The 25886-nt window shown below is 45.0% G+C and overlaps 2 protein-coding genes across 5 annotated transcripts in view; one reads left to right on the top strand and one right to left on the bottom strand.

Annotated features, from left to right (window-relative positions):
- Window positions 1–25886, bottom strand: part of ZNF292 (zinc finger protein 292) — a 70410-nt gene that overhangs the window by 28093 nt on the left and 16431 nt on the right. The window contains exons 1-3 of one of the 2 annotated variants that reach the window (XM_068231121.1): window positions 24134–24412; window positions 5105–5259; window positions 924–1002 (exon numbers count right to left, since the gene is read on the bottom strand). In XM_068231121.1, the coding sequence (XP_068087222.1) occupies window positions 924–1002; window positions 5105–5259; window positions 24134–24313 (414 nt within the window). In that variant the 5' untranslated portion in view covers window positions 24314–24412. Of the gene's footprint in view, window positions 1–923; window positions 1003–5104; window positions 5260–24133; window positions 24413–25886 lie in introns of those variants that run through there. The other variant, XM_068231122.1, reaches the window with a different exon arrangement.
- Window positions 24409–25886, top strand: part of CGA (glycoprotein hormones, alpha polypeptide) — a 45694-nt gene continuing 44216 nt past the window's right edge. For 2 of the 3 annotated variants that reach the window (XM_068231123.1, XM_068231126.1), the window contains exon 1: window positions 24409–24678. The gene's annotated coding sequence lies outside the window, so the exon portion shown is untranslated. Of the gene's footprint in view, window positions 24683–25886 lie in introns of all 3 variants that reach the window. The other variant, XM_068231125.1, reaches the window with a different exon arrangement.

The following is a 25886-nucleotide window of genomic DNA, read 5'->3' as shown; positions in this document are numbered from 1 at the left end:
GAAATCCTGGAAGCTGTATATTTCCGCATTCTAATCAGTTTGTACTGGTTATTCCTGTCAATCAACCTTACAAGGAGACGCCGCAGCCATTCTCCTTGCTGTCAGAGGCTCTGAATCCCTCTGGTGAGATCGCAGTCTGTCGTCATGACCACAGCCAGCGATCTCACCATAGGGTTATGGCGCAACCCAGAGGATGGAGGGAGAACTGTAGCGCTGGGTCCCATCGTGGTGAGTAAGTGCTGGGGCTGCTGTAGACTCTCGTGGTATGATTGTTTTCTTGCTTTTAGGGCACAGGTGATGAACTCCAGTCCTTGAGGGCTGAGGACCTCATGCATTTTTTGGCACAGATCAAACTAATTGATGAGACTTAATAGGAAAAGGTGTGGCTCATCATGTAGAACACATTTTATTTATCAGTCCATCCTAAACCCTGGCATGGATTTGGCCCTCTAAGACCGAGTTTGACACCTGTGTTTTAGGGTCTAAAAGCTAATGAAAAAATTTGTGCCACTCTTAGACCTTAACATTAGGAAGGAATCATACCGCCAGGGAGGATAATCCACAGATTAAGAATGTTTCATGAAGCTGCAGGAATCCCAGAAATAACGTATTTCATGTAACATTGGCTATCGAATGCTCAGGTCACGGCTATTTAGGGAAAGCCTGTGGAACGCAATATGGCCCCACTCACAGACATAACAAATCTATGTAAATGCTCCTTGATTAAGCTAGAAAAGCGGTCAGGAAGGTTGGAATGGTTTTAATACTATTGAGAACTCATGAATAAAAGGAGAATGTGCGTTCAGACTTCATGTTTAATTTTACAGACCATTAAACCCAAACTAATATTCTGTACTAACATTTTTTTTTCCAAAAAACAAACTGTCTATAAATGCATGTTATCTTCATGATGAATAGGATACCTTAATTGAGCTTTGAAATTTCTGCCAGTGATCACCTGGTAACTCTTGCGGCAAACATAATAGGAGTTCAACACAGCTTCTGTAGCAAAAAAGAAAATATATACAGCAAAGCTGAAAAAGATGGTATTTAAAGGGAACTACCCATTATCATAGGCTCATAGTGATAAATACAACACAGAGTAAGGTTAGCCAAGCGGATCCGCCCGAGACCGGCTTTTCCACCCATTTCCGAGCGGGGAGCCACGGAAGGTAAAAATTGCACAGCCTGACAAATTGTCAGCTGTGCATTCTGTGGGCTGCAGCGAGACCACCGTGGGACGGAAGAAGCCTCGTAAAGGATCCAGAGGCTTTCCCCTACCGAGGTGAGTACCCCCCGACCCCCCCCCCCCCGGGAACATTTTCACACAGTTGATTTAAAAATGTAACATAGATAAGGTGAAGACAGGTGAAAAAGCTTTGTGAATCATGCCCATTGTAGAAGCAAAGGCAATGGGCAAAAACAACCATTTCATAGTTTTAATGAGCTTGCCATTGCACTACAACTTGCTTCCTTTGCACCTTGGATTAAGCTGGTTGGAAGTTCATAGGTACTACTGTGGTGCCAAAAGTGGGAAAAATACACACCAGAGTAGATTTCCCAGCATCTCCGGATTGCAATACAAACCCTGGCCCCTTATTCAATTCACTTTTTCTCCTAGGAGCTAACTTTTCAGCTTCCGTTTAAACTATTCAGCACTCTGCAATTGAAAAAGTACCACAAAGTAGGTGTAAATGTACTATCAAATATGTTTCAAGTATTTTCTTGCTTGCTGCTAACTTAAAAAACATTTTATAGATAAAGTGTGACAATGGCCTCAATTCACTAAGCTTTATCAAACACTTTATCAAACGTTTGATAATTTACCTCATGGGTAAAATCTAATTTTGAATTCAATAAGGTGTTATATATTTATCGAATGCTTTATTGATAAAACGTTCAATATATCTATAACACCTTTGTGAATTCAAAATTAGATTTTACCCATGAGGTAAATTATCAAACGTTTGATAAAGTGTTTGATAAAGCTTAGTGAATTGAGGCCAATGTTACCTAGGAGAAAAGTAAATTGAATAAGGGGCCATGAATCTACATGAGGAGTCTGGATTTTGGGAAGTAGGCGGTGAGCATTAGCAAGATTTCAATCTGCTTAACCTTCCTAGCGGTAACCCCAAACGTAGTTCGGGGTAAGCCGTGCAGGAGGTTTTCTCAGGCCCTGCTGGGCCGATTTGCTTAATTTTTTTTTTGCTGCACGCAGCTAGCACTTTGCTAGCTGTGTCAGCACACCGATCGCCGCCGCCCCGTGTTCGATCGCCGCTATCCGTCGACTCCCCCCCCCCCCCCCCCCGTGCGCTGCCTGGCCAATTAGTGCCAGGCAGCGCTGAGGGGTGGATCGGGACTCCCAATGACGTCACGACGTCGCTGACGTCATCCCGCCCCGTCGCATGGTGACGCATCTTTGAACGGGATTTCCTGATCGGAGATCGCCAAAGGCGATCGAAGCGGGCGGGGGGGTGCCGCTGAGCAGTGGCTATCATGTAGCGAGCCCTGGGCTCGCTACACGATTTAAAAAAACAAAAAAAAACTGCTGCGCTGCCTCCTGGCGGAATTTATTAGACCGCCAGGAGGGTTAAGGCTCGTACACACGCCTGACTGCAGCCAACGACGGGTCCGTCGGCACCTCCCGCTGGGCGGGTTTTCAGGGCGGATCGTTCAGAAACAGCCTTATCAGTCACTTACAGACTGTACACACGCTGTACTGTCTGCTGAAAACCCGCCCGGCGGGAGGTGCCGACGGACCCATCGTTGGCTGCAGTCAGGCGTGTGTACGAGCCTTAACATGAAAGTAGCCAGATAATAGATATCCTAAGCCTGTGCGGAAAGCTGAACAGGTAGTATGCTTTACAAGTATACCTAAATTCAGGAGCAATTTACCAGCAAAAGCTATGGAAAAGCTCCTCTTGCAATAACAACAACATTTTTATAGCCTTTTTCTCCCATAGGACTCAAAGCGCTTAGGCTCTCTCAGATTCAGTAACTGACAGTAGGATGAAGTATTAACACAACTAAAATTATATTTCTGCAAATGCCAAAATGAACAGGTGGGTTGGGTTCAGTCTGGATTTAAACACGTGCAGAGATGGAGCTGTCCTGAACTGCAGAGGTAAGGAGTTCCTTGCACTTTGATTTTATTTACATATTTCCAACAGTTTTTATTTACATATTTCCAACTGTTTAACCACTTAACGACCGCCTAACGCCGATAGGCGGCGGCAGGTCGTAAGTGGAATTACATGGATTTCCATGTCAGTACATGGAGGGTGTCTCCTAATTGTAAACACGCGGGGAAGAAATCCCCGGTGTTTACATCATACGGCGCTGCTGCGCAGCAGCGTCGTAAAGGAGATCGGCGATCCCCGGCCTCTGATTGGCCGGGGATCGCCGGCATCTGATAGGCTGAAGCCTATCAGAGGCGGTGCAGGACGAATCGCCGTCCTGCTCCGCCCAGGGGAAGGAGGGGAGGGAGGGAAAGGGAGCGAGGCCTGAAATCGCTGCGGAGGCGGGCTTTGAGGAGCCCCTCTGCTGCACGCAGGTAGCCGGCAGCGACCAGACTCCCCCAGCTGGACATCCCCCTAGTGGGGAAAAAAGGGGGGGGGGGGGGGGGGAGTCTGGTCGCCCTGGCTATTACACGATCTATGCTGTGGGCTGAATAGCCCACCCAGCACAGATCTTCCCTTAAGTGGTTAAAAATGGTGAAAACTTGTTCACGCTACTGATATATTTTCCAAAGTGTACACACACAATTACTGTCGCCTCAGGACTAAGGATAGCCATACATCTAACGATTTTGGCAGCTGATCGACCAAGACACATTGCTTTGATCAAATCTGATGGGAGAGAGATCTGTTGGCCGCCACAAACAGAAGGGCTGCCGATCAATTTCAGCATAAAATCTTTTGGGAATCAGCCTTGTGATGCTGGCGCCCTATTGTTTTATGCCCCCCGCCGATGCCCACACAGTTTATACTTCACCTGTCCACCATCCTCCTTATACTTCCGCATTTGTGCCCCCCTCCTACACGTGGTTGCCAGCAGGGATGCTCTCCGGATGAATTTCAAATGGGTTTAATTCAGAATTCATTCAGATAATTAGAGCACCTGAGTAGGTGGGTGAGGGAGGGTTAAACTTACCCAGCAGTCGTCTCATTTTAATCCATCCCACGGCGCATCCCGCGTTGCGTTCCAAGCCGTGTTCACGTGGCTGCTGCCCTTCCTACTTCCGGGTTGAAGAAGAAAGCGTGGTAGTCACGTGACGCAGCCAAGAACGCAGCGCGGGGCAGATTAAAGAAGAAGACGGCTGCTGGGTAAGTTTAACCCTCCCTCACCCACCTGCACAGGTGCTTTATTTATCTGGATGAATTCCGAATAATACCCATTCGGAATTCATCCAGAAAGCATCCCTGGCTGCCAGCGTTCTAGCACGTGGGGCATGAATAAAGAAATAGGGCACGGATATAAGACATAAACCAATGGGGCGGGGAGACGACAATGGCTGGGGTCATCATCGCATTTGTTGTTCACAATTTTCGCCATGCACCCAATCAAGCGTGTAGGCTCAAGATTTTCCAGCATGTTAGATACATACATGCGACCAATTTCCACCCGAAAATGCTCTTGGCAGCACAGATTTTAATCAGATTCGGACAATTGGCCACCAAGTCTAAAGATATATGGTCACTGGAGGTTAATCCCTCATGCAATAGTTTGGTGCCAAGTGTTACACAAATGCGTTGACCACCTAGACTAGGCTAGCAACACGTTGTGTTGCTATGGAAATAGGCAGAGGAATGACTGAGCTGCAGGCAATTAGCTGAGGCACTACGGACCCATAGGAAATGTATCGGGGCTGCCATACACACACAGATTCTCGACAGCGGTGACCTGATTAGCCGAGAACCATCTAGTGTGTATAAAACCAAGACACATCTAGCATGTGTACAACCATGAGCTTTTGAAGCATATAATTTTTCACGTTACGAAATTAAAGTGTCCTTATCGGGGTGTATGGTGAGGCTAATCGTTCAGAGCACAGGTAAAATTCTGTATCCAATGAGTTTAACAACTGTTACAGAAACATACTTACAAAGCTAGCCGCTCAAGTACCAAGCCTACATTTTCACACTGAGAGGTAAGGTAGGTTCGTGCTTTTGAATAACTTTGAATGGCCACCATGTACACTTCTAACAATGGCAGAGAATCTTCTGAGGCTTTCCACTTCTCCGCAAATTCTAGAAGAGTCTGTTCAAGGAAAAAAATAAAGACAATATGAACAAATGTTGGTAGAAATGAAAAAGAAAATTATACATTTAAAACACTAAATTCTAAAACACACTATATACACATTTTTTTGGGAACTGTGATAATTAGGCCATTTATACGAACAACCTATTTTGTAAAAGGTGCATACACACCTTTGATGGCTGCCACCTGTTGTGGATCAGAACCCAATCTCCTTGGGCGACATCGCTGGACCTGGCAGCACAGATACGCGTCAGCTGTCCATGCGCTCTGTTGCCATGCGGAGGGACAATGGAGGGGCACATACGTGGCATCGCACTGCGGGCAGGGGAACGGCATGGACAAAAGAATCGTCCATTGCTGGGGTGAGTAGATCCGCCAGTTGGATTGCTGGGGGTTGTCTGGATGAGTCAAGATCATCCATACCTCCATACACAACTAAAGTCGGCTGGGGCGGCTGATAACGACAGCCTCAGCCGACCAAGAGCCTTAAAGCGGGATTGCCGGCCACAAAACCAAATTCTATTTTAACACTGCAGAGTGTATAAAATGCTGCCAGAAATCTCTCTCTGCGAGCACAAGCTCTCCAATCTATTCAGCAATCTCGCTATTATATTTTCTAAGTCCCCCAGACTCTTTTCTGTGCCATTGCCAATGACCCTCCCACCTTCCTGCCTCTCACTGATTGGCTGAACAGACTGCTGCATGACTGAAACATTATCCTCTGCTCACAGTGTTTACAAGCAAGGCTGAGGTGATTCAACGATTAGAAGAGAATAGAAAAAAAAAGTAAGGGGAGGAAATTACATCAGGATTTAGCTTCAAACTGTGGGAAAAAAGACATGGACCCCAGCAGGAACAGAATTCTCTTCATTTACTATATAAAAGTCACTGAATTCAAAACATTGACAGTACAATAAATGTGTTATGTAAGTATTTATCTACTTATGAGTTTTTTTCCCCTGACATAGTATGACTAATCCTACTGCTTTAAGAGGTCTACAAGAAAAATCAGTTTTCAGAGCATGTGAAAATTTGCATAAGAACGCATGAACCATGCCTTACAACTGCTGGAGGAGGCCGACTCAGCTATACCATTTTCAGCTATTTTTCCCTGGACAAGTCAAGCTCATCAATCCCGCCAGCGAAGCTATAGGAACTTTAGCGAAGATAACAATGAATGGAATTGTTTTTTTCTCTTACAATATTAATTGATAAATTTAGTCAGTGTTTGCCAGTTGGGGGAAAAAAAAAAAATGTCTTCTCTGATTTATGTTCTGCAATTTATCACAGGTGGTGAAATCTTTAGGCCTGAAAGGTGCTGCTCTGCAGAATGTTTATTCCTGAGAATTTCAAAGCCAGTGAAAATAATGGCTAGTCTCCCAGAATGCTCTGGGAAGAAAAATGCACACAGTTAAACAGCCTAGGCTCGCTGGGAAAGTGCGGCTACATACCAATATAAGGGAAGGCGACAGGCGGCACCATTTTATTGATTTGAGGGGGAAGGCGACAGACAGCACCATTTTATTTGAGGTCTTCTATTGACCATTTTATGCACGCTACTTTTTCGGGGTTCCCAGTGCACGGGCCCCGTATGCGAGTTTTTCTTTAATCCTAGTTTTTAAATTGTTTTACTTGTTATGTAATAAAGATGGTTTACACTTAGATGTGCCGTACATCTCTTTCATGTCACTATCCTATTGGACTCCCCTTTGGCGAGTCTCTGCGACCTCAGGATATCTACTATATTCCGGAGGAATCTGTGGTGTGCAATATCGCTGGTGAAACGACACCATTTGAAAGTTCTGCGGACCATCTATCAAACTCGTTTACAACCTTATAATGTGGGTTGTTGGAATCTGGTAAGCCTTGCTTCTTTACCTTTTTGTTCGAAGATCCTGTATACCAGAAAATGAAGAAAGCTGTATTACTATAGACCTGCGCTGACTTTATATATTCATTGCTTGTGTGGACTTTTGGACATTGTCCTTCTCGGCTGCGGTCGCCTTCTGCCTTGGCGCTGACACTTGTTGTTTACAGGGCTGTGGAGTCGGAGTCGTGGAGTCGGAGTCGTGCAATTTTGGGTGCCTGGAGTCGGAGTCGGGAAAAAATGCACCGACTCCGACTCCTAATGAATTTGTAACTGTAATTAAAATAGAAAATATGATAAAATGTTCTATTTCTCAAATAGTCATTAAAAATAATGTATATATACAGTAATAGCTGTGTTTAGTCCACAAAAATGAAATAAACCAATCAAAATTAGTTACTTGTGCTGCTTCAATAAAGCAGTCCCTGTATTTTTAAGGTCAGATATACATATCTGATTGTGACTGTATATATAATGTGTACACAGGAATCTCTTATATATACTAAATAACATCTATCCTGTAAGAATAAAGCCTGATGTGTAGCTGTGTCACTAATAGAGATGGTCAATGAGATGGAAATAATTCTGCACTGATGCTGATTTATGTAAATGTATGCACTCCCTTTGCTGATGAAATCAAATAATTTGATATGTTGTTAAAATTTGGTTTGGTGACTACAAATTAAAGGGTACCTGAGACGGATGAAGAGTAAAGTTTTATACATACCTGGGGCTTCCTCCAGCCCCCTTCAGGCTAATCAGTCCCTCGCTGTCCTCTACCACCCGGATCTTCTGCTATGAGTCCTGGTAATTCAGCCAGTCAGCGCTGTCCGGCCGCATGCCGCTCCCACAGCCAGGAACATTCTGCACCTGCGCAATAGTGCTGCACAGGTGTAGTATGCTCCTGGCAGCGGAGTGTGTGCATGCGCACTACGCCAGACTGGCTCAAGTACCTGGACTCATAGCAGAAGATCCAGGTGGTGGAGGAGGACAACGAGGGACTGATTATCTTGAAGGCGGCTGGAGGAAGCCCCAGGTATGTATAAAACTTTAATTTCATCTGTCTCAGGTTTACTTTGTTACACAGTAGTACTATACTCTACATATGCACTCCCCACAGAGATGCAGGGAATCCACTGAGAATGCTGTGCACATTGAACACAGAGGTGTTGTCTGTCACCCATAAACCTTGTTCAGATTGTGCATGAAGAATGTGTAATAGAGGAAGAATCTCCTCATTCCCCTGCAGAGTACCTGCACATCATTCTTACATGTACCCACACTTACAATGCCTAGGGCCTGATAGATGTTCTTTGTTCCCGGTTTGTACCTTTTACAAGTACTCTTACCAAGGACTAGTTTTAGTCTAAAGGGAATAAATATAGTAGTCTACATATCCTTCTCACTTCAGTTGTCTTGTAAAATTCCTAAGCGTTGGCAGTTAAGAGACGAATTTCATGTTACATACTTTTAATCAACAAAATTGTAATACTCGAGGAGTCCGAGTCGGTGGAATCCTAAACTGAGGAGTCGGAGTCTGTGGATTTTTGGACCGACTCCACAGCCCTGGTTGTTTACATACCAATATACAGCACTATAAAGATATAGGAAGTGTTTCCTGCAACTAAGAAAAGCACCGTAAAAGTTGATATCTTGAATAATTTACTGCATTCTACTATATGTCACTACATCGCCTCTTTAAAATGAGCACGAAGTGAAAAACTGACGAGATAAACAATTGCATTTATACTCCTATAAATTACTTTTTTTCTTTTTTAGATATCCCATGGTTTTATTTTAGATATAAACATTTACAAAGTAGAATGAGTGTTTTGTTGTCTCTGCTCAGTGACAGCCTATTAACTGTCACTAAATGAACCTTTTTCTATCTCCTACTGCTTTCGGAAGATGTATTCTGCCAGGAAAACTTATGGCTGTAATTTGCTTATCAGTGGTGTTTACTATATTCCCCACAAGACAGAAGCTGTCACTTCCATGCCTAGAAATGAACTCTTTCAGGCAGCAAAATAAAACAAGTAAGATAGTTTGGTTATTAATGTTTTGCACTGTACATACACGTTTATCTCATCATGTCACCTCAAGTACACTTTAAAACGTAACAGTTATCAGATGCCAGTGTAAACCCAGTCTAATAGGGTAAGAGGGGGAAAAAGTGAAAATGGACTACTTATCACGCTATCACATTGATCGCGTTGCGATGTGACATGTTCTGTTGGGATAATGCAGTGAATGCGCTGCGTTTACAGAATAACGTGCATTTACATTGAAAGCGAAGCATACTTTCATGATATCTTATACCTCGTATGGTCGCACCGGCCCGTAAACGTGCAATGTGACGTTTCTAAACAACACCTAGACAAATGTAGATCGGCTCTCATCTCGGTTTCCTACAGCGCAGGACCCCTGGGGCCTACTTATTGAGACCACCAGTGTGACATGCAGCTGACAGCTTGTGTAAATCACTGGTAGCTTGTTAAAGTAAAAAAAGACACACACAGCAAGTAATGTCACTTGCAGAAATCTTTCATACAGCAGATAGTGCCTAGAGATATGAGAAGCATTTAAGGAGGAGAGGTGTGCAGCTAAAAACAGCATAGCTTTGTTCTCATTGATTTCTGCTGAAATGTATCAAATGTCTAGTGTTGCATAGCAGTAATTCAGGTAAACAAGTTATATCGCATCTACCTGACCTTGTAAAAATTGTAATGTGTATATGAGCCTTTACATAACATCTTTCTTCAGAGTTACAAATCTCTCAGTGGCTGCAGGAACTCTGATGACCTGCTCTCTGTGTGTTGACCCATCCTCCTGACTTTACACTTCCCTCTTGCTGGCTGGCAGCTTTCTTGATTAATTACAGCTTTCCAATAGCCGTTGTCACAGGCCTTTAGGGTAAAATGCTGCTTAATGCTGAGCATACACGAGTCGACCCGACGGCTCGATTAGCCGCTGGATCGACTCCTGCCACGTCCCCGCGGGCAGCCGGACCGATTCCCGCTCGTCCCCGCGGGCGCTCTTTATCTTCTGCTCGATTCCCCACTAATGTCCACCCGCGGGGATCGAGCGGGGTTTCGATCCGGCGGGTCATCGGACCTGTCGGAAATTATTAATCAAGCCATCAGCGGCTCGATTGATAAGGGTACATCGGCCCGTGTATGCCCAGCATAAAAGGAATTAGATAGTTGTGAGCAATGCATACAGTGTGCTCAGTGGAAGCTAACAGACTTGCCAAGTGCCATTTACCAGCTGAAATTCTTTGTATATTTCTCCAGCCCTGCCCTGTGCCTAATCTTATCATGGAGCCCTGAGCAGTTTCACACGGTATACATAACATTTGAAAGTTATTTCTTTCTAAACGTCTGGCTGTTTTTCCCTCTGTGCACGAGCACTTCATTATTACAGGGCATGCACGGACCTTACTTTGGCATGCCTAGTTGGGGTGCGCTCATCCACAGCACCAGAGGAAACCTGTTAGTTATATAGCTTTATTTATAACATTGCATCATTCTGTCACACTTGCAGTTTAGAAACTACACTTTATTTTAAGCTGTAAAAGGGAGCAGAGCTAATGACTCTCTGAACATTCCTGCAGTAAAACCTTATCGCAAGCTGTCTCTGTTACTTGACTGTTTAAGCTCTTCAGAAAACAGGACTGAAGGTGGCCATACATCTATAGATTTGACGGACAATCGACCATCCAATTCTATAATTATTATTGAATCGCATGAAAATCTATGCCGCTAAAAGCATGCCCAATCGACCAATCAACTAATTTTGAGCCAAAATAGGTTGCATGTATGGTTCGGACATGCTGGATAATTTCAGGCTGACATGGTCAATTGGGTGCACAGCGGTAACAGCGTGTGATAATCCTGGCCAAACGCAAAGGAAACGCCCCTCCCTAGTGTACACGTTCCAGCCCCCCTAATAATTTTCCTGTCATGCACTGTGTCCACACTGGTCTTCCAGATTTGCGCCCGGCGTGGTCGCTGGTGCGTTGCGCTATAGCACATGGGGAACGTGTGACGCCACACGTGCTACACGAGCTATAACAATGTGGAGGCGGCGGTACATGTGCACTGAGAGGACAGTGGCCTGGAGTGACGAGATGGCATCACAAGGCCGACTGAAGAAATATCTTGCTGAAATCGGTTGGGAATCGGTCTGTGGTTTATGGCGGCCAACAGATCTCTCTCTCACCCCAATTTACAGAGAGATCTGTCTATTGGTCGAGCGGCCGCCAAAATTATGTGATGTATGGGTGCCTTGAGTTGACCAAGTTGGTCAAATACTTTAGAGAAGCTCATTTGCCTATATAAAAACTTGAGTGTTTTATCTCTTCCTGTACAGGAAAACACCAAACTTTCTTTGCTACCTGTCCTACACATACAATACATTATCTCTTTTCTACAGATTTGCTTTAAAGGGAACCTGAAGTGAGAGCTATATGGAGGTTGCCATATATATTTCCTTTTTAAACTATACTGGTTGTCTTGCAGTCCTGCTGATCTTTGGCGTCAGTAGTGTCTGAATCCCATGACTGAAACAAGCATTTGGAAAATATTGATATTTTAGTTAGAAACATTTGATTTGCATGCTTGTACTGGTTCTATGGCTAAAAGTATTAGAGGCAGAGGATCAGCAGGACAGCCAGGCAACTAGTATTGTTTGAAAGGAAATAAATATGGTTGCCTCCATAGCCTTATCACTTCAGGTTCCCTTTAAATGCCTGTTTTTATGCTGCATGGCAAGGGTCTAAGTACGAACTAGTAGAAACCATACCATGCCGATCAGGTTTGACAAGTCAAAATACTGCAGATTTGTTTTTAATTAATTAAAGAACGCCTAACTGAAAAATGATATGTAGGGTGCTATATTTTCAACAATACCAGTTGCCTGGCAGTCCTGCTGATCTATTTGGCTGCAGTAGTGTCTGAAATGCACACCTGAAACAAGCATGTAGCTAGTCCAGTCACATCAGTCACAGTAAATGTTCTGCATGCTTGTTCAGAGTCTATGGCTAGGAGTATTAGAAGCAGTGATTCAGCAGGACAACCAGAGAATATGCATTGTTTAAGAGACACTGAAGAAAAAAAAATATGATATAATGATTTGTATGTGTAGTACAGCTAAGAAATAAAACATCAGGAGCAGAGACAAGTCTAATACAGGGAGTGCAAATTATTAGGCAAGTTGTATTTTTGAGGAATAATTTTATTATTGAACAACAATCATGTTCTCAATGAACCCAACAAACTCATTAATATCAAAGCTGAATATTTTTAAAAGTAGTTTTTAGTTTTAGCTATTTTAGGGGGATATCTGTGTGTGCAGGTGACTATTACTGTGCATAATTACTAGGCAACTTAACAAGAAACAAATATATACCCATTTCAATTATTTATTTTTACCAGTGAAACCAATATAACATCTCAACATTCAAAAACAAAACAAAAACAAATCAGTGACCAATATAGCCACCTTTCTTTGCAAGGACACTCAAAAGCCTGCCATCCACGGATTGTCAGTGTTTTGATCTGTTCACCATCAACATTGCGTGCAGCAGCAACCACAACCTCCCAGACACTGTTCAGAGAGGTGTACTGTTTTCCCTCCTTGTAAATCTCACATTTTATGATGGACCACAGGTTCTCAATGGGGTTCAGATCTGGTGAACAAGGAGGCCATGTCATAAAGTTTTTCTTCTTTTATACCCTTTCTTGCCAGCCACGCTGTGGAGTACTTGGACGCGTGTGATGGAGCATTGTCCTGCATGAAAATCATGTTTTTCTTGCAGGATGCAGACTTCTTCCTGTACCACTGCTTGAAGAAGGTGTCTTCCAGAAACTGGCAGTAGGACTGGGAGTTGAGCTTGACTCCATCCTCAACCCGAAAAGGGCCCACAAGCTCATCTTTGATGATACCAGCCCAAACCAGTACTCCACCTCCACCTTGCTGGCGTCTGAGTCGGACTGGAGCTCTCTGCCCTTTACCAATCCAGCCACGGGCCCATCCATCTGGCCCATCAAGACTCACTCTCATTTCATCAGTCCATAAAACCTTAGAAAAATCAGTCTTGAGAGATTTCTTGGCCCAGTCTTGACGTTTCAGCTTGTTCTTGTTCAGTGGTGGTCGTCTTTCAGCCTTACTTACCTTGGCCATGTCTCTGAGTATTGCACACCTTGTGCTTTTGGGCACTCCAGTGATGTTGCAGCTCTGAAATATGGCCAAACTGGTGGCAAGTGGCATCTTTGCAGCTGCACGCTTGACTTCTCTCAGTTCATGGGCAGTTATTTTGCGCCTTGGTTTTTCCACACGCTTCTTGTGACCCTGTTGACTATTTTGAATGAAACGCTTGATTGTTCGATGATCACGCTTCAGAAGCTTTGCAATTTTAAGAGTGCTGCATCCCTTTGCAAGATATCTCACTATTTTTGACTTTTCTGAGCCTGTCAAGTCCTTCTTTTGACCCATTTTGCCAAAGGAAAGGAAGTTGCCTAATAATTATGCACACCTGATATAGGGTGTTGATGTCATTAGACCACACCCCTTCTCATTACAGAGATGCACATCACCTAATATGCTTAATTGGTAGTAGGCTTTCGAGCCTATACAGCTTGGAGTAAGACAACATGCATAAAGAGGATGATGTGGTCAAAATACTAATTTGCCTAATAATTCTTCACTCCCTGTATTGTTTCCAGTACAGGAAGAGTTAAGAAACTCCAGTTATCTATGCAAAGAGCCCTTGAGCTTCACAACTTTCAGGGCTCGTTTCCACTAGAGAGAATCTGCATGCGTTTCCTGCATGCAGATTCGCTCAACCAATACAAGTGGATGGCGCCGTTTCCAAATGTCAGAAATTCTGTGCGGCTCGCTATGCAGAAAAAAATCTGCACAGCAGAGCCGTCAGAATTCGCCCGCCGCACACCCGCAAGCGAATCGTCGGTCATGAAACTAAATAGGAAAACCGCAAGCACTTGAGTCTTGCGGTTTACCGGCGTTTCCGCATGCGATTTCGTTTAAAAACCCATGTCAATGCTTGCCGTTATTGACAGGATTAAAATCGCGAATGCTTCCGCGTGAAAATCCGCATGGAAACGTAAACGAATCCGCAACCGTATGCGGATTAGATGACGCATTTTCCGCAAGCAAATCGCGCCGCACAAGTGGAAACGTACCCTCAAAGTCGCAGAGAGCTCTGCCTTCTTAAGCTTGTTATCTCAACTGTCAGTCATTGTATTTTCTTTTTCTCTGCAGAGTACATGTCAATACTTAACTGCCGTGCTCTGTAAAATCATTTAGAATGCTGAGTAGTGTGTAAACTGCAAATAATAGAGAATGATGCAATGTTATAAAAAAAAAAAAAAAAACCTGAAAATAAAAATGAGAATATTTTCTTTGCTACTAATCTTCTAGTAATTATCTGTACTACACAACCAATTCATTATATCATAATGTTTTTTCGCGTCAGTGACTCTTTAAAAGAAACTAAATATGTCAGTCTACATATCCTGCTCACTCCAGGTGTGCTTTAAGGTACATACACATGCTAAATTAAAACTCAGTCGAGACAGGTGATAAAGACCACCTTGGGAAAGCATCTAATGTGTGTATATAGGAGTCCCCAGACATTGCCTTAAAGGACAACTGAAGTGAGTGATTTGGAGGCTGCCATATTTATTTCCTTTTAAGCAATATCGGTTTCATGGCTGTCTTGCTTATCCTCTGCCTCATACTTTTAGCCACAGACCCTGAACAAGCATATGCAGATGCCAGGATCACATTTTTTCTCCTACTTAACCCACCCGCTGGAAGCCATTCCATTGGGCATTACGTGCCGCCACTTCTTCACCTTCCATAGTAGTAGACGCGTCAATAGCCTCCAGGACTGTGATGTGTCCTTGACCGAAACTGTTGCCCAGGGGATCGAGTCCTGTACCCGCAAAGTAACAGTCCTTGTACGTGTATACAAAGCTCTAGTGGGTTTTTTTTTTATCACTGTTTAACAGGGAGCAGTACGAATGTGTGTGTTAAAGGGACACTTAAGCCAGAAAAAAAAAAATGAGTTTTACCCACCTGAGGCTTCTACCAGCCCCCTGCAGCAGTCCTGTGCCCTCGCAGCCACTCACTAATCCTCTGGTCCCCCGCTGCCAGCTAGTTTCGTTATTGCCGACAGGCCCGGCCAAGCGTAGCTTTCTCCGCATTCCCTACTGTAATTAGCGCTATTGCGGGCCGAACAAAGATACGCGTTGCCGCATTACCTACACATAGATATGCGGCAATGCGTATTTTTGTACGCGTTGCGGCCCGCAATAGCGCTAATTACAATCGGGAATGCGGAGAAAGGTACGCGTGGCCAGTCCTGTCTGCAAAAACAAAACTAGCTGGCAGCGGGGGACCAGAGGATTAGTGAGTGGCTGCACACGTACAGGTCACGGGACAGAGCCGACCCTTTACAAGTTCCGTAGACAGCTTTAGGGCAAGCAAAGCTACATACATAGCCTAGATAACACATGACCGAGGCAGCCATTAACCAGCCGGGCGGTATGGACGAGCTCAGCTCGTCCATTACCGCCGGAGGCTGCCGCTCAGGCCCTGCTGGGCCGATTTTAATGAAATAAAAAGCAGCACACGCAGCCGGCACTTTGCCAGCTGCGTGTGCTACCTGATCGCCGCCGCAGCGCGGGCAACGAAAGAGGGCCCCCCCAGCAAACAGTTCCGGCCAGCGCTAAGGGCTGGATCGGAGGCGGCTGGCGTCAGGACGTTGGCTGACGTCCATGACGTCACTCCGCTCGTCGCCATGGCGACGAGGTAAGCAAAACAAGGAAGGCCGCTCATTGCGGTCTTCCTTGTTAATTCTGATCACCGGAGGCGATCAGAATGACGCGACCGGAGCACCCTCTAGTGGGCTTTCATGCAGCCAACTTTCAGTTGGCTGCATGGAATAGTTTTTTTTAATTTAAAAAAAAAACCCGCAGCCGCCCTGGCGATCTTAATAGAACGCCAGGATGGTTAAAGTCAATGGGGGCCATCTGTAACAAACAAAAAAAACAGATACTTATCTGAGGAGAGGGGAAGCTCTGGGTCCTACAGAGCCTTCTCTCTACTCTCCCGCTGCCCTCGGTACTGGCTCCCGTTTTTTAATCCGCTGCCGCGGGGGACTTTGGAAGTCTTCAGGAGCCGAGTCCTCCCAAAGACAGGTGGCTCCATACTGCGCATGTGAGTGAGCGAGAGAGGGTGCCATACTTCTCAGCCTCCTTTGGTAGAGGAGCGAGCAGTATTTGACCAAATTGGTCAAATACTGCTCCCAGGGACAGGGCTGCACTGAGGGCACCAGGAAAGAAGAGGGAAGGCTCTATAGGACCTAGAATAAGTATCTGTTTTTGTTTACACAGACTGTTCCCATTGACTTTAAGGACCATCTTGGTCGAGAACATAACCTGTACAGATGTTCCCGAGGTTTCATGAAGATCCGGCATGACGGATATTTAGCAACAATGCCCAAATGCACTGTTCCCCATTTCAACTTGCCCCTGTTAAGCCAATCCATCGCCCATCGTTGTCTTTCCTCCCCTTCTACATATAATCAGACATGTCCCTTGGCTAAAGTTATGGGATGTGTATGTACACCACAGTGTTGCCCGAAGGATCATGCTGGATCCTGACAGTCTGTGCTCAGTGAGTGTGTATGTATTTTAAAGCTTCTCAAGTGCAGCCCTACAACCCCTGGAGAAACAGCAAGACTGCATCTGAGTGGCCCGTTTCTTCCAGCTGCCTCCCCTAATCACATACTGTATCTGAGTGCTCCTGAGGATGAATGGGTCCGTATTGCCGCTTGTCTTGAGAAGCACTAGTCTTCTCAAGAGGGTACCCAAAGGCGCATTCAACCAGTTGGTTGAATACATGCAAAAGTGGTGACAGCGCTGGAACAAGGGGATCAGGAGGAGACATGGAAGGCTCTGTAAAGTACAGAGCCTTCCCTCTCCAGTGGTGGATCGCTGGCTGGGCAGCAATCAGGGGATGCTGTACACACGCCGGATTTTCAGCTGAAGCGGTTGTTATCAGCCTCCTTTAATCTAGCATGTGTACAGGGCTTTCGGACAATCCAGAAGCTTTGAACTACTAAAATACGTATATATTTTACACTCACCTCCCCTCACCCCCCAAAAAATATGGTATGCTTTAACATTTTAGCTTGACTGCCACAAGAATACAATGCAAATTGTATTTGAGGAGGAAATCCTTGCTATCGTTTGACTAGGGCTCTCGTACCTGCCATGACGACACATGCAAGGTGCTTCCACCTGCTGTGACAGCACAATGAAGAATATGGTGGTCCAGTTGCTGTTTCACTAGAGTATTTTGAGTGATATTTTGATAATTTTCAAGTGGCTCATCAAAATCAAGACCCAAAAGTGAGAAAGAAAGTTTATTTTTTTCAAGTGAAGATGGTATTGTTAAAGCAGTAGGATCAGCCATACTATTCCAGGGGGGAAAAAAAACACATATATAAGTAGATACATACTTGATCTACTTACATAACACATGTATTGTACTGTCCACGTTTTGATTTCAGTGAATGTTATATAATAAATGACGAGAATTCTGTTCCTGGTGGGGGCCATGTCTTTTGCCCACAGTAAAGGCTAACTCATGATGCCATTTCTGCCCTTTACTTTTTTTTCTTGTCTCCTCCAATCGCTGAGTCACCTCAGTCTTGCTTGTAAACACAAGTGATTAGGGGATCAGGTTTCAGATAAGCAGCAGGCAGGGAAATAAAGGGAAGAGGAGGAATATATTATAGATAAAAAGAACCCCCAGCATGCAATTCTTTGGCACCGACTACTAAAGGGCCAGTGCTCCTAAGGTATATGATAACTCCAAATCATAACACCAGAAAACGTTTTGAAAGTTTTGAATGCAGGATTAGCATCTTTATCACTTAATACACTCAGACCAGTTGCTGTTGAAATTTGATTTTTATGGTGACGATACCGCTTTAAAGTTAAACTTCAGAAGAACCAAACAGTAAATGAAGAATTACTTGCTGTGTCTATTAAAGGAGGCAAAGAATGTAAAAAATAAAGTAAGCTACAGAATGTTGCGCGTATCCTTCAAAAAGAACAAGGAGGCTGGCAAGATAATGAATGTGGGGTTTGAATGCATAGATGGGAAGTGTCACGTTATCAGCTCTGTGATAAATGGAGTCTGAGGTGAGTGGGATACGGTGGCTGCCATATTTATTTCCTTTTCAACAATTCAGTTGCCTGGCATCCTGCTGATCTTTCTGGTTTCAATAGTGCCTGAATCACACATCTAAAACAAACATGTGGCTATTTCAGCCAGACTTCAGTCAGAGCACCTGATCTCCATGCTTGTTCAGGGTTTACAGCTAAAAGTGTTGGAGGCAGAGGATGAGCAGTGCAGCCTGGAAACCAGTATGGTTTAAAAGGAAATAATATCAGCCTCCATAGCACCTCAGGTTACCTTTCACATAGAGCTGATTACTTGACCTCTCTAACCTGCTCTGTTGGTGAGAAGATTACTGTAACTCTGTAGTCAAACGGTCACCAAACCCAACCAATTCCTCCCTGCTCAGTGTGTAATGAAGCATTTACCTTTCGCACACCCTCCCTGGTGAGTTTATTTAAAAAACAAACAAACAAACAAAAATATAGGTGACAAATTGGACAGAGAGGTGCACATAGCTTTATAAAAAGGACACAAGTAAGGCCTCGTTCAGACTATACGCACTGCCGTGCGCATTTTAGCAGCGCGTATAGTGTGCGACACGCAAGAACGGTAGAAGGGCATAGACAGCCCTTCTACCGTTCCCATCATATGCGCTGCGTGGCAACGCGATTGCGCTATCGCGTACTGCACGCATTTTTGTTAATCGCAGCGCACATCCCATTCATTGTAATGAATGGGATCTGCAGCGCAGCGCATAGGAGCGCAGATGGCGTGCGATCGGACGCGCTGCGTTCCGATCGCACAGCCATTTGCGCTAAATGATGTGAACGAGGCCTAAGAGTGTGGGAGGGGACAAATGCTTTATTACAAACTGAGCAAGGACAAACTGTTGAACTATAGTTGCAGTGCTGGCTGCAAAGAGTTAACCTCTCCCAGCAGGAGGTGGTGGCCTGGGTCACATGATCTACTGTGTTGGGGAAGGAACTAATTATCCAGGCAATAAAAGGTTACTTTCAATAGATTTACTGCATAAAGTACAAATAACAAAACATCACACGTTAACCCCCCCCTGGCAGTATGATTATTTCTGGAATTTAGGGTCTTTTAAAACGTTTCAGACCCTAAAAAATCAGAAAAAAACTCATGCGGCCAGAATGCCTGCAGCAGCCCCTGCTCTCATTCACCTCCCTGGGCTCCAGCACTGCAATTTAACCTCCGTCTTCTGGGTGGCGCTGTAACTCTGTGGTGAGATCGATGACCACAATCTCACCAGAGTGATTCAGAGCTTCGGAGAACAGGAATGAGAACGGCTATCAAAGTCTGGATCCCCCGGGAGATGAGTAAAAGCGCCCGCTGCGCGCAATACTCTGCATAGAGCTCCCGGCGGGCTAGCCTGAGCGTAACTCGGGATTACCGCCAAGGAGATTAAAACAAATTTACTGTTACATGCATGAAGAAAATGAGAAGCTAAACTAGGGCCTTAACTGAGTGGAGCAAAAGATTTCCGTAAATATCCCCAGTTCCACTTCTAAAATCAAGGATTTTACCAACAGCTTAACAGTCACATGGCTGATGTTACTTCTCCCCACGAAACACTGGAGCATTTTGCGTGATGCAGTAAAGCAAGCACTTGGAAGTTTAAGCACACTGAAAGGACACCTGAGATTAAAAGAAAACAAAAAAAAAAAAATAATACATACCTGGGGCTTCCTCCCGCCACCCCCGGCCTGATCGCTCCCTCGAACCTGTCCTCCGCCTTCTGTATCCTCCGTAAGGGCTCTCGGTAACTTACTGTGCATGCGTGGCTCAGCTTTTCACGCCCGCATCGCCGGGAGCTCTCTGCGCCTGCACAGTACTACTGCGCAGAACTCTCCTGTCCATGGGAGCGAGACAGGGGAGTGCGCACAGCCACCATGCGCATGCACTAACTGGCCAAGATACTGGGAGACCTTAAGGTGGCCACTAATGATATAATTTGCTGATAAATCAATTACGAAGGATTCTTCGTATGAACGATCGTAAATTATCGTTTGTGACCACTAACTGACTAAAATCTCCTAACCAATCCAATCAGATTAATAAAATTAATCTGAATTTCGGCTCGATCACATCAATCTGATCGGATTGATTAGGAGATTTCTGTCCATTAGTAGTCCCAAACGATCATTTACGATCGTTCATACAAAATATTGTTCGTAATCGATTGTTCAGCAAATTGTATCATTAGTGGCCACATTTACGGAGGATACAGAAGGCGGCGGATGACAGCGCCAAGGAAGCGATCAAGCAGAGGGGGCTGGAGGAAGCCCCAGGTACAGACCGCAACAGATATTTCAGCAGATCCTACATGAATTATAGGATCCGGTCAGTCATGTCCAACTGTCTATTGCAGTGCAGGAACAGTGTCTCTTCCTGCATGACTTCTGAACAGCAGAAAGAAATTGGGTAGGTCATAGAAAGCATGCAATCTGTGAGAGGTCCATTACAACAGACACAATTTGAACTATGGACGGTCACATTGGATTGTACAAAGGATCACTGTGGCAGTCAACATTGTGACTGTGTTCTAGTGTGAAACCAGCCTAAGACACTAAGGGCTCATTCACATTAGCAACCGCAAAGCGCTAGCACTTAGTGCCAGCATCTTGCGTGGATGATTTTACCGTGATTAGTGTGGTAAAAATCACTGTACACTCTCGCGTTTCCCAAGCGGTTGCGACCAACGCTTTTTTAAGCACTGTATCATGATCGCTCTGGAATTGCGGCAAAATGCTACATGTTTTGCTATTGCCACTAATCGTGAATCGCCCGTGACCGGAGCATACACAGCAGTGAGATCCCTCCCATTACGTTTGTATTGCGAATCACCCGCTGATCGCCCAAGTGAGAACGAGTCATGGCTGCATCGCACAGTGAATGGTACACTGAGCTCCAAAGTAGTTATAGCAACAATCAGCTAACAAACGTTAGGTAATGCAGAAAATCTATACCAGAAACTTTATCATATACTGTATATACAATATTTATCTGAAATAATCCATCCAAATGGATGGATCAGTGTGAACATTCAATGGCTGCAATCAAGACAACTGACCAAAATTGTGAATCAAGTTCATGTCTATGCATAATTATATAAATCAACACTGTGCCCACAAGGACCCTCAAGTACACATAGATAGATATAGATAGACAGATAGACAGACACTTGTATATAATAGACAGTGAGCGTCAACTGTCTTATTAAAAATAGAAATGCACTGATGCTATAGTTTTAATAAGCTAAAAAACAAAACAACAAGAAAAAAAATAGTGGCTCACTAGTCAGCAATGTTTGAACGGGGCTAGTGTCACCCGCCAAGTCCACCTCAAAACCTTTGGAGACAGAGCTGTCATGCTGCCTCTGCACTTTGGAACTCCCTGCCACAACTTATCAGGACATCTCCATCCCTGGAAGCAGTCCAAACTGAAAAGTCACCCATTTATAAACACCTGACTTCCTGATTTCCTCTATAACAGTCCAGTCTGCAACATTGTATTAATTTGAGATGTAACTAAGCGCTTTGAGTCTTTGGGAGAAAAGTGCATTACAAATGTTATTGTATAAATCTAGAGGAGAATTTAGCTCATCTCCCCACACTATAGAATCACAGTGGGGTGTAGCTATTCCCCGTAGCCCACACTTATGCAAATGTAAACCAATGAAGAGTGTACGCAGTGTATTAATAGCCACCCGAGTTTGAAGTTCATCATCATCACCTGGTCAGCAAAGGACCACAGTGTATTATGCCCTAATATAGGACTGTCACTGTTCAGCAAATGGCCCCAGGTAGAATGTCAGACGACCTTCTACCTGGGGCCATTTGCTGAACGTTGACAGAGGAAGGGGCAAAGAAAAATAAAAAAAATAAAAAGGCACCCAGCCCAGTTATTTGTATGCTCAGTAATGTACATACACATGTCTATCTCATCCAATGTATCATTGAACTTGTTTAGCAATAGTGGTGCATAAAAAAAAAAAAGCTCATTCTATCCCCAGGACCTACTGTACAGGCGCACTACAGCTTCATTTTCATTTCTAAAACAAATGGGATAGTCTTTAGAATAAAGTATACATAAAGGCGGTCTTCACAAAAATAAAGGGGGCCATAGTACACTCAGCCGATTTTCTGGCCGACCGATCGATCGCAAATCGGTTGGCCAATCGACCGATCGATGGCCGATTTCGATGGATTTCCATCGAACTGGCAGGGTGGAAAATTTAGGTCGATCTGATGAGATTGCTTATCAGTTTGCATTGGCCTTAATGGAAATCCGATGGCAAAAAAATGCCATCAGATCGAATTTCAATAGATTTCAAACTGAAATCTATTGGAATTCTATCCTGGTAAAAAAAATGTTCTAAAAATGCATCAGATAGATCATCAGATGCATTTCTTATCTATCTGCTGCCAATCTGACGAGTGTATGGGCACCTTTACTGTGTGACCCATCTGTGGAATGTAAGCACAGCAGGAAAGTGTAATGGTTAAGGGCTCTGACTCTGACACAGGCGACCAGGGTTCAATTCTCGGCTCTGCCTGTACAGTAAGCCAACACCTATTCAGTAGGAGTCCTTGGGCAAGTTTCTAATGCTCCTACTGCCTATAGAGCGCGTCTTAGTGGCTGCAGCTCTGGCGCTTTGAGTCTGCCAGGAGAAAAGCAGAATATGAATGTTCTCTGTTTGTTTGATTTCTGTAATTGCAGTAGAGTGGTTCCATTGGCATGCCTCAAAGTGCAAGGATTGAATATTCAGACACATCTGCCTTCCAAAACTGAAACAAGTTTTTATTTTGGAAAAGAAAAGTACAAGTACTTGCTTGGGGTAAGTAAATAGGCCACAAAGGGAATCACAGCAGTAAGATGAAAGGACAAACAAATCTTAAAAGAAAAAGCTTCCTGAATTCAAAGGAAAACACTATGCAGTTGGCATATCAGAATGTCATGAAGAATATTACAGACTAAAGAGGGAGGTTAATAGATAATCCCCTTAGTGGCTATGCTGCAGGAGGAACTGGATGAAACTTGAATGGAGAAAGGAGGGGGCGTGAGCAATCCCATTTCCCCTTTACAATACACAAGCCTTCTCAACAGCAGACATTCAGTGTAACCAAGTAGGAGGAGACTTCATATCTCAAATCCAAACGATGGGAAGAAAACAAAATCAATAAAATAACATCCTCCACAGTAGAAATGCTAGAGCAGAAGTGTCATGGCTGGACGCACAAAAGCCACCAATCCATGGCAGCGAGAGGATCAGACAGACGGCTGCAGATCAGAGCAGAAGGGGCGGGCAGTTGTATGGAGAAGGTGGTCTGTCAGGCAAGGGCCCTGCAGGTCATGCACCCAGCACAATGGGCACCCCGGGCAGACACAAGAGCCCAGCCTGGAAGTGTATGAGATGGTGGGCAGCCATGTAACAACATGGAGACAGCAGCAGCAGAGCGCTGCCTCCCTGATCTGCTGCACGGGGGGAGAGGGGGGACACACTACATGCATACACTCCTATGCTGGCTGCTACAGGGGGGTCCCCGGAGGAGGATGGTAGCATGCATGCAGCAGTGCGCTGTGTCCCGGCCTCTTTACATGTATGTAACATGTATACACAGTTACACACACACACACACACAATGGAGCGACAGATCCCGCCCAGCGCACTCTCCACCATTACAGGCAGCGACTGTCCTCCTCAGCAGCCTGCACCGCCGCTCGCAGTACCGGGCACAGCGTCCCCCGCACAGCTCTCCTCACCTGACAGAAGCGCTGGCAGTAATCGCTGCTGGCCGCCTGCACGGCCTCGTCCTCCTCTCCGCCAGCCCGCGCCGCCCGCACGTCATTCTCCAGCTCCTGCAGCCTCTCCTCCAAACGGGGGATCTCGGCGGCCAGGTCCGGGCAGGGGCCGCTCTCCGGCTCGGCCTCCCCGTCCGCCATCTTCACACCCCGCTCGGTCTCGTACACACAAACTCTCTCCCTCTCACACCGCCGCCGCCGCTCAGCGTCACCGTCCACAATGCCACGTTCCGACGTTGTAGCGTGCACGTCGCGATGGGGAGGGTCACGCTGTGTAGCTGCTGCTCGCATAGAGCTCAGATCACTCTGACTACTACTGCTGCCTCTCTCTCTAGCAGCTCTTCTGGGCAGAGACACCAGAGAGCCTGGTCGCCTTCCTGCAGCTGCTGCCCTCCACCCGGGCATGGGGGCTTATGTCTGCAGTCAGGGAGCACTATTGTAACCCCACCAAGGGAATACATCAGAAAATACTTGTTTATATTGCCACTTCACAGAAGCAATACAACGTTGGTAACAATAAATTAGTAATATTACAGATTAGAGATAATAAAATTATAATGTATATTATATGTCGATAGTGTTTTATATTGTGTGGAATAGGTCATAAGTTTTAATGCACGCAGATGCGTGTTGCATTTTTGCATCAATTTCTATTACCTGTCTGAAAAATGGTTAGGGAGATGCTAGTAATTTTGAGTTGATACAAATTGTATGTTCTTTTAATTTTAAACCAGCTCGGGTAGCAAGTCTGAGGCCTCTTTTCCACGGACTGTTCAACTGTGCTCAGCGAGCAGTTACCAGGCAGTTGTGAGAGTTTGAGAGGCATTTCACTGCCTATCAACAGTCCGTGGAAAAGAGGCATTATTGAGGTGACCCAGCAGGAAACCTCATAGGGAACAGTTTTCCAATCACAGCCCCCTTTACAGTACGAAGTGTTGTGATTGGCCAAATAGTTTGGGCGTACTTATTTTATACAACCTATTAGTTCTATCTAGAGGGTGCTACGCACCCAATCTTGTTAGCAGAATTTCCCCATGAAGTGTCCTGCTGGGTCACCTCGAGTAGAATAGGGCTTAGCTTAGAACTGGATCAATCAAATCCAGTAGCTCATGATTTTGATTAGTTTAATTCCATGCACACATTTCACTGCATAGTTAGCATAGGGCTCCGTTCACACTTGTGTTTTTGCAAAAAACGGAACGGATGTCCGGATCCGTTCCGGGCGCATCCGGACCGGATGTGTAAGGTTGCACTCCGGATCCGTTACGGATCCGTTCCGTTTGCATCTGTTTTTTCATCAGTTACGGATCCGGTTGATATCCGAATCCGTGTTTTAAAGAGATAACAGACTATATAAATTCTTTGGGTCTGGGAGGTCTGCAGAAGCCCTGGGGTCATTGTTGGAGACAGCCTGACGTGTGGAGACCATCCTTGGATATAGAGACTGCAGTTTGGACCATGGATCCAGTGTTTTTGTACTCATTTTACCTGGGAATTGTCTCCTTTTTGATTTTTACCTATTACTATGTGGGAAGAAGGCGTGCTCCTCGCAGGAGATGGGGGGTGCACCAGGCAGGTAGCTGCTGCACCTGTAGAATCAGGTCCTCAGGTGTGTAGGGCCTCACCCCTTCGTCCGACATGCTGCCAAATATCTCCAGCCACAAGTCACTGCTGCTCCACTCCTCAAACGCTAGGCCCATGTACCATCCAAAAT

This window comes from Hyperolius riggenbachi, chromosome 4 (genome assembly GCF_040937935.1).
Source record: "Hyperolius riggenbachi isolate aHypRig1 chromosome 4, aHypRig1.pri, whole genome shotgun sequence".
Classification (NCBI taxonomy): Eukaryota; Metazoa; Chordata; class Amphibia; order Anura; family Hyperoliidae; genus Hyperolius; species Hyperolius riggenbachi.
This window is presented reverse-complemented; position numbering and strand designations above follow the sequence as displayed.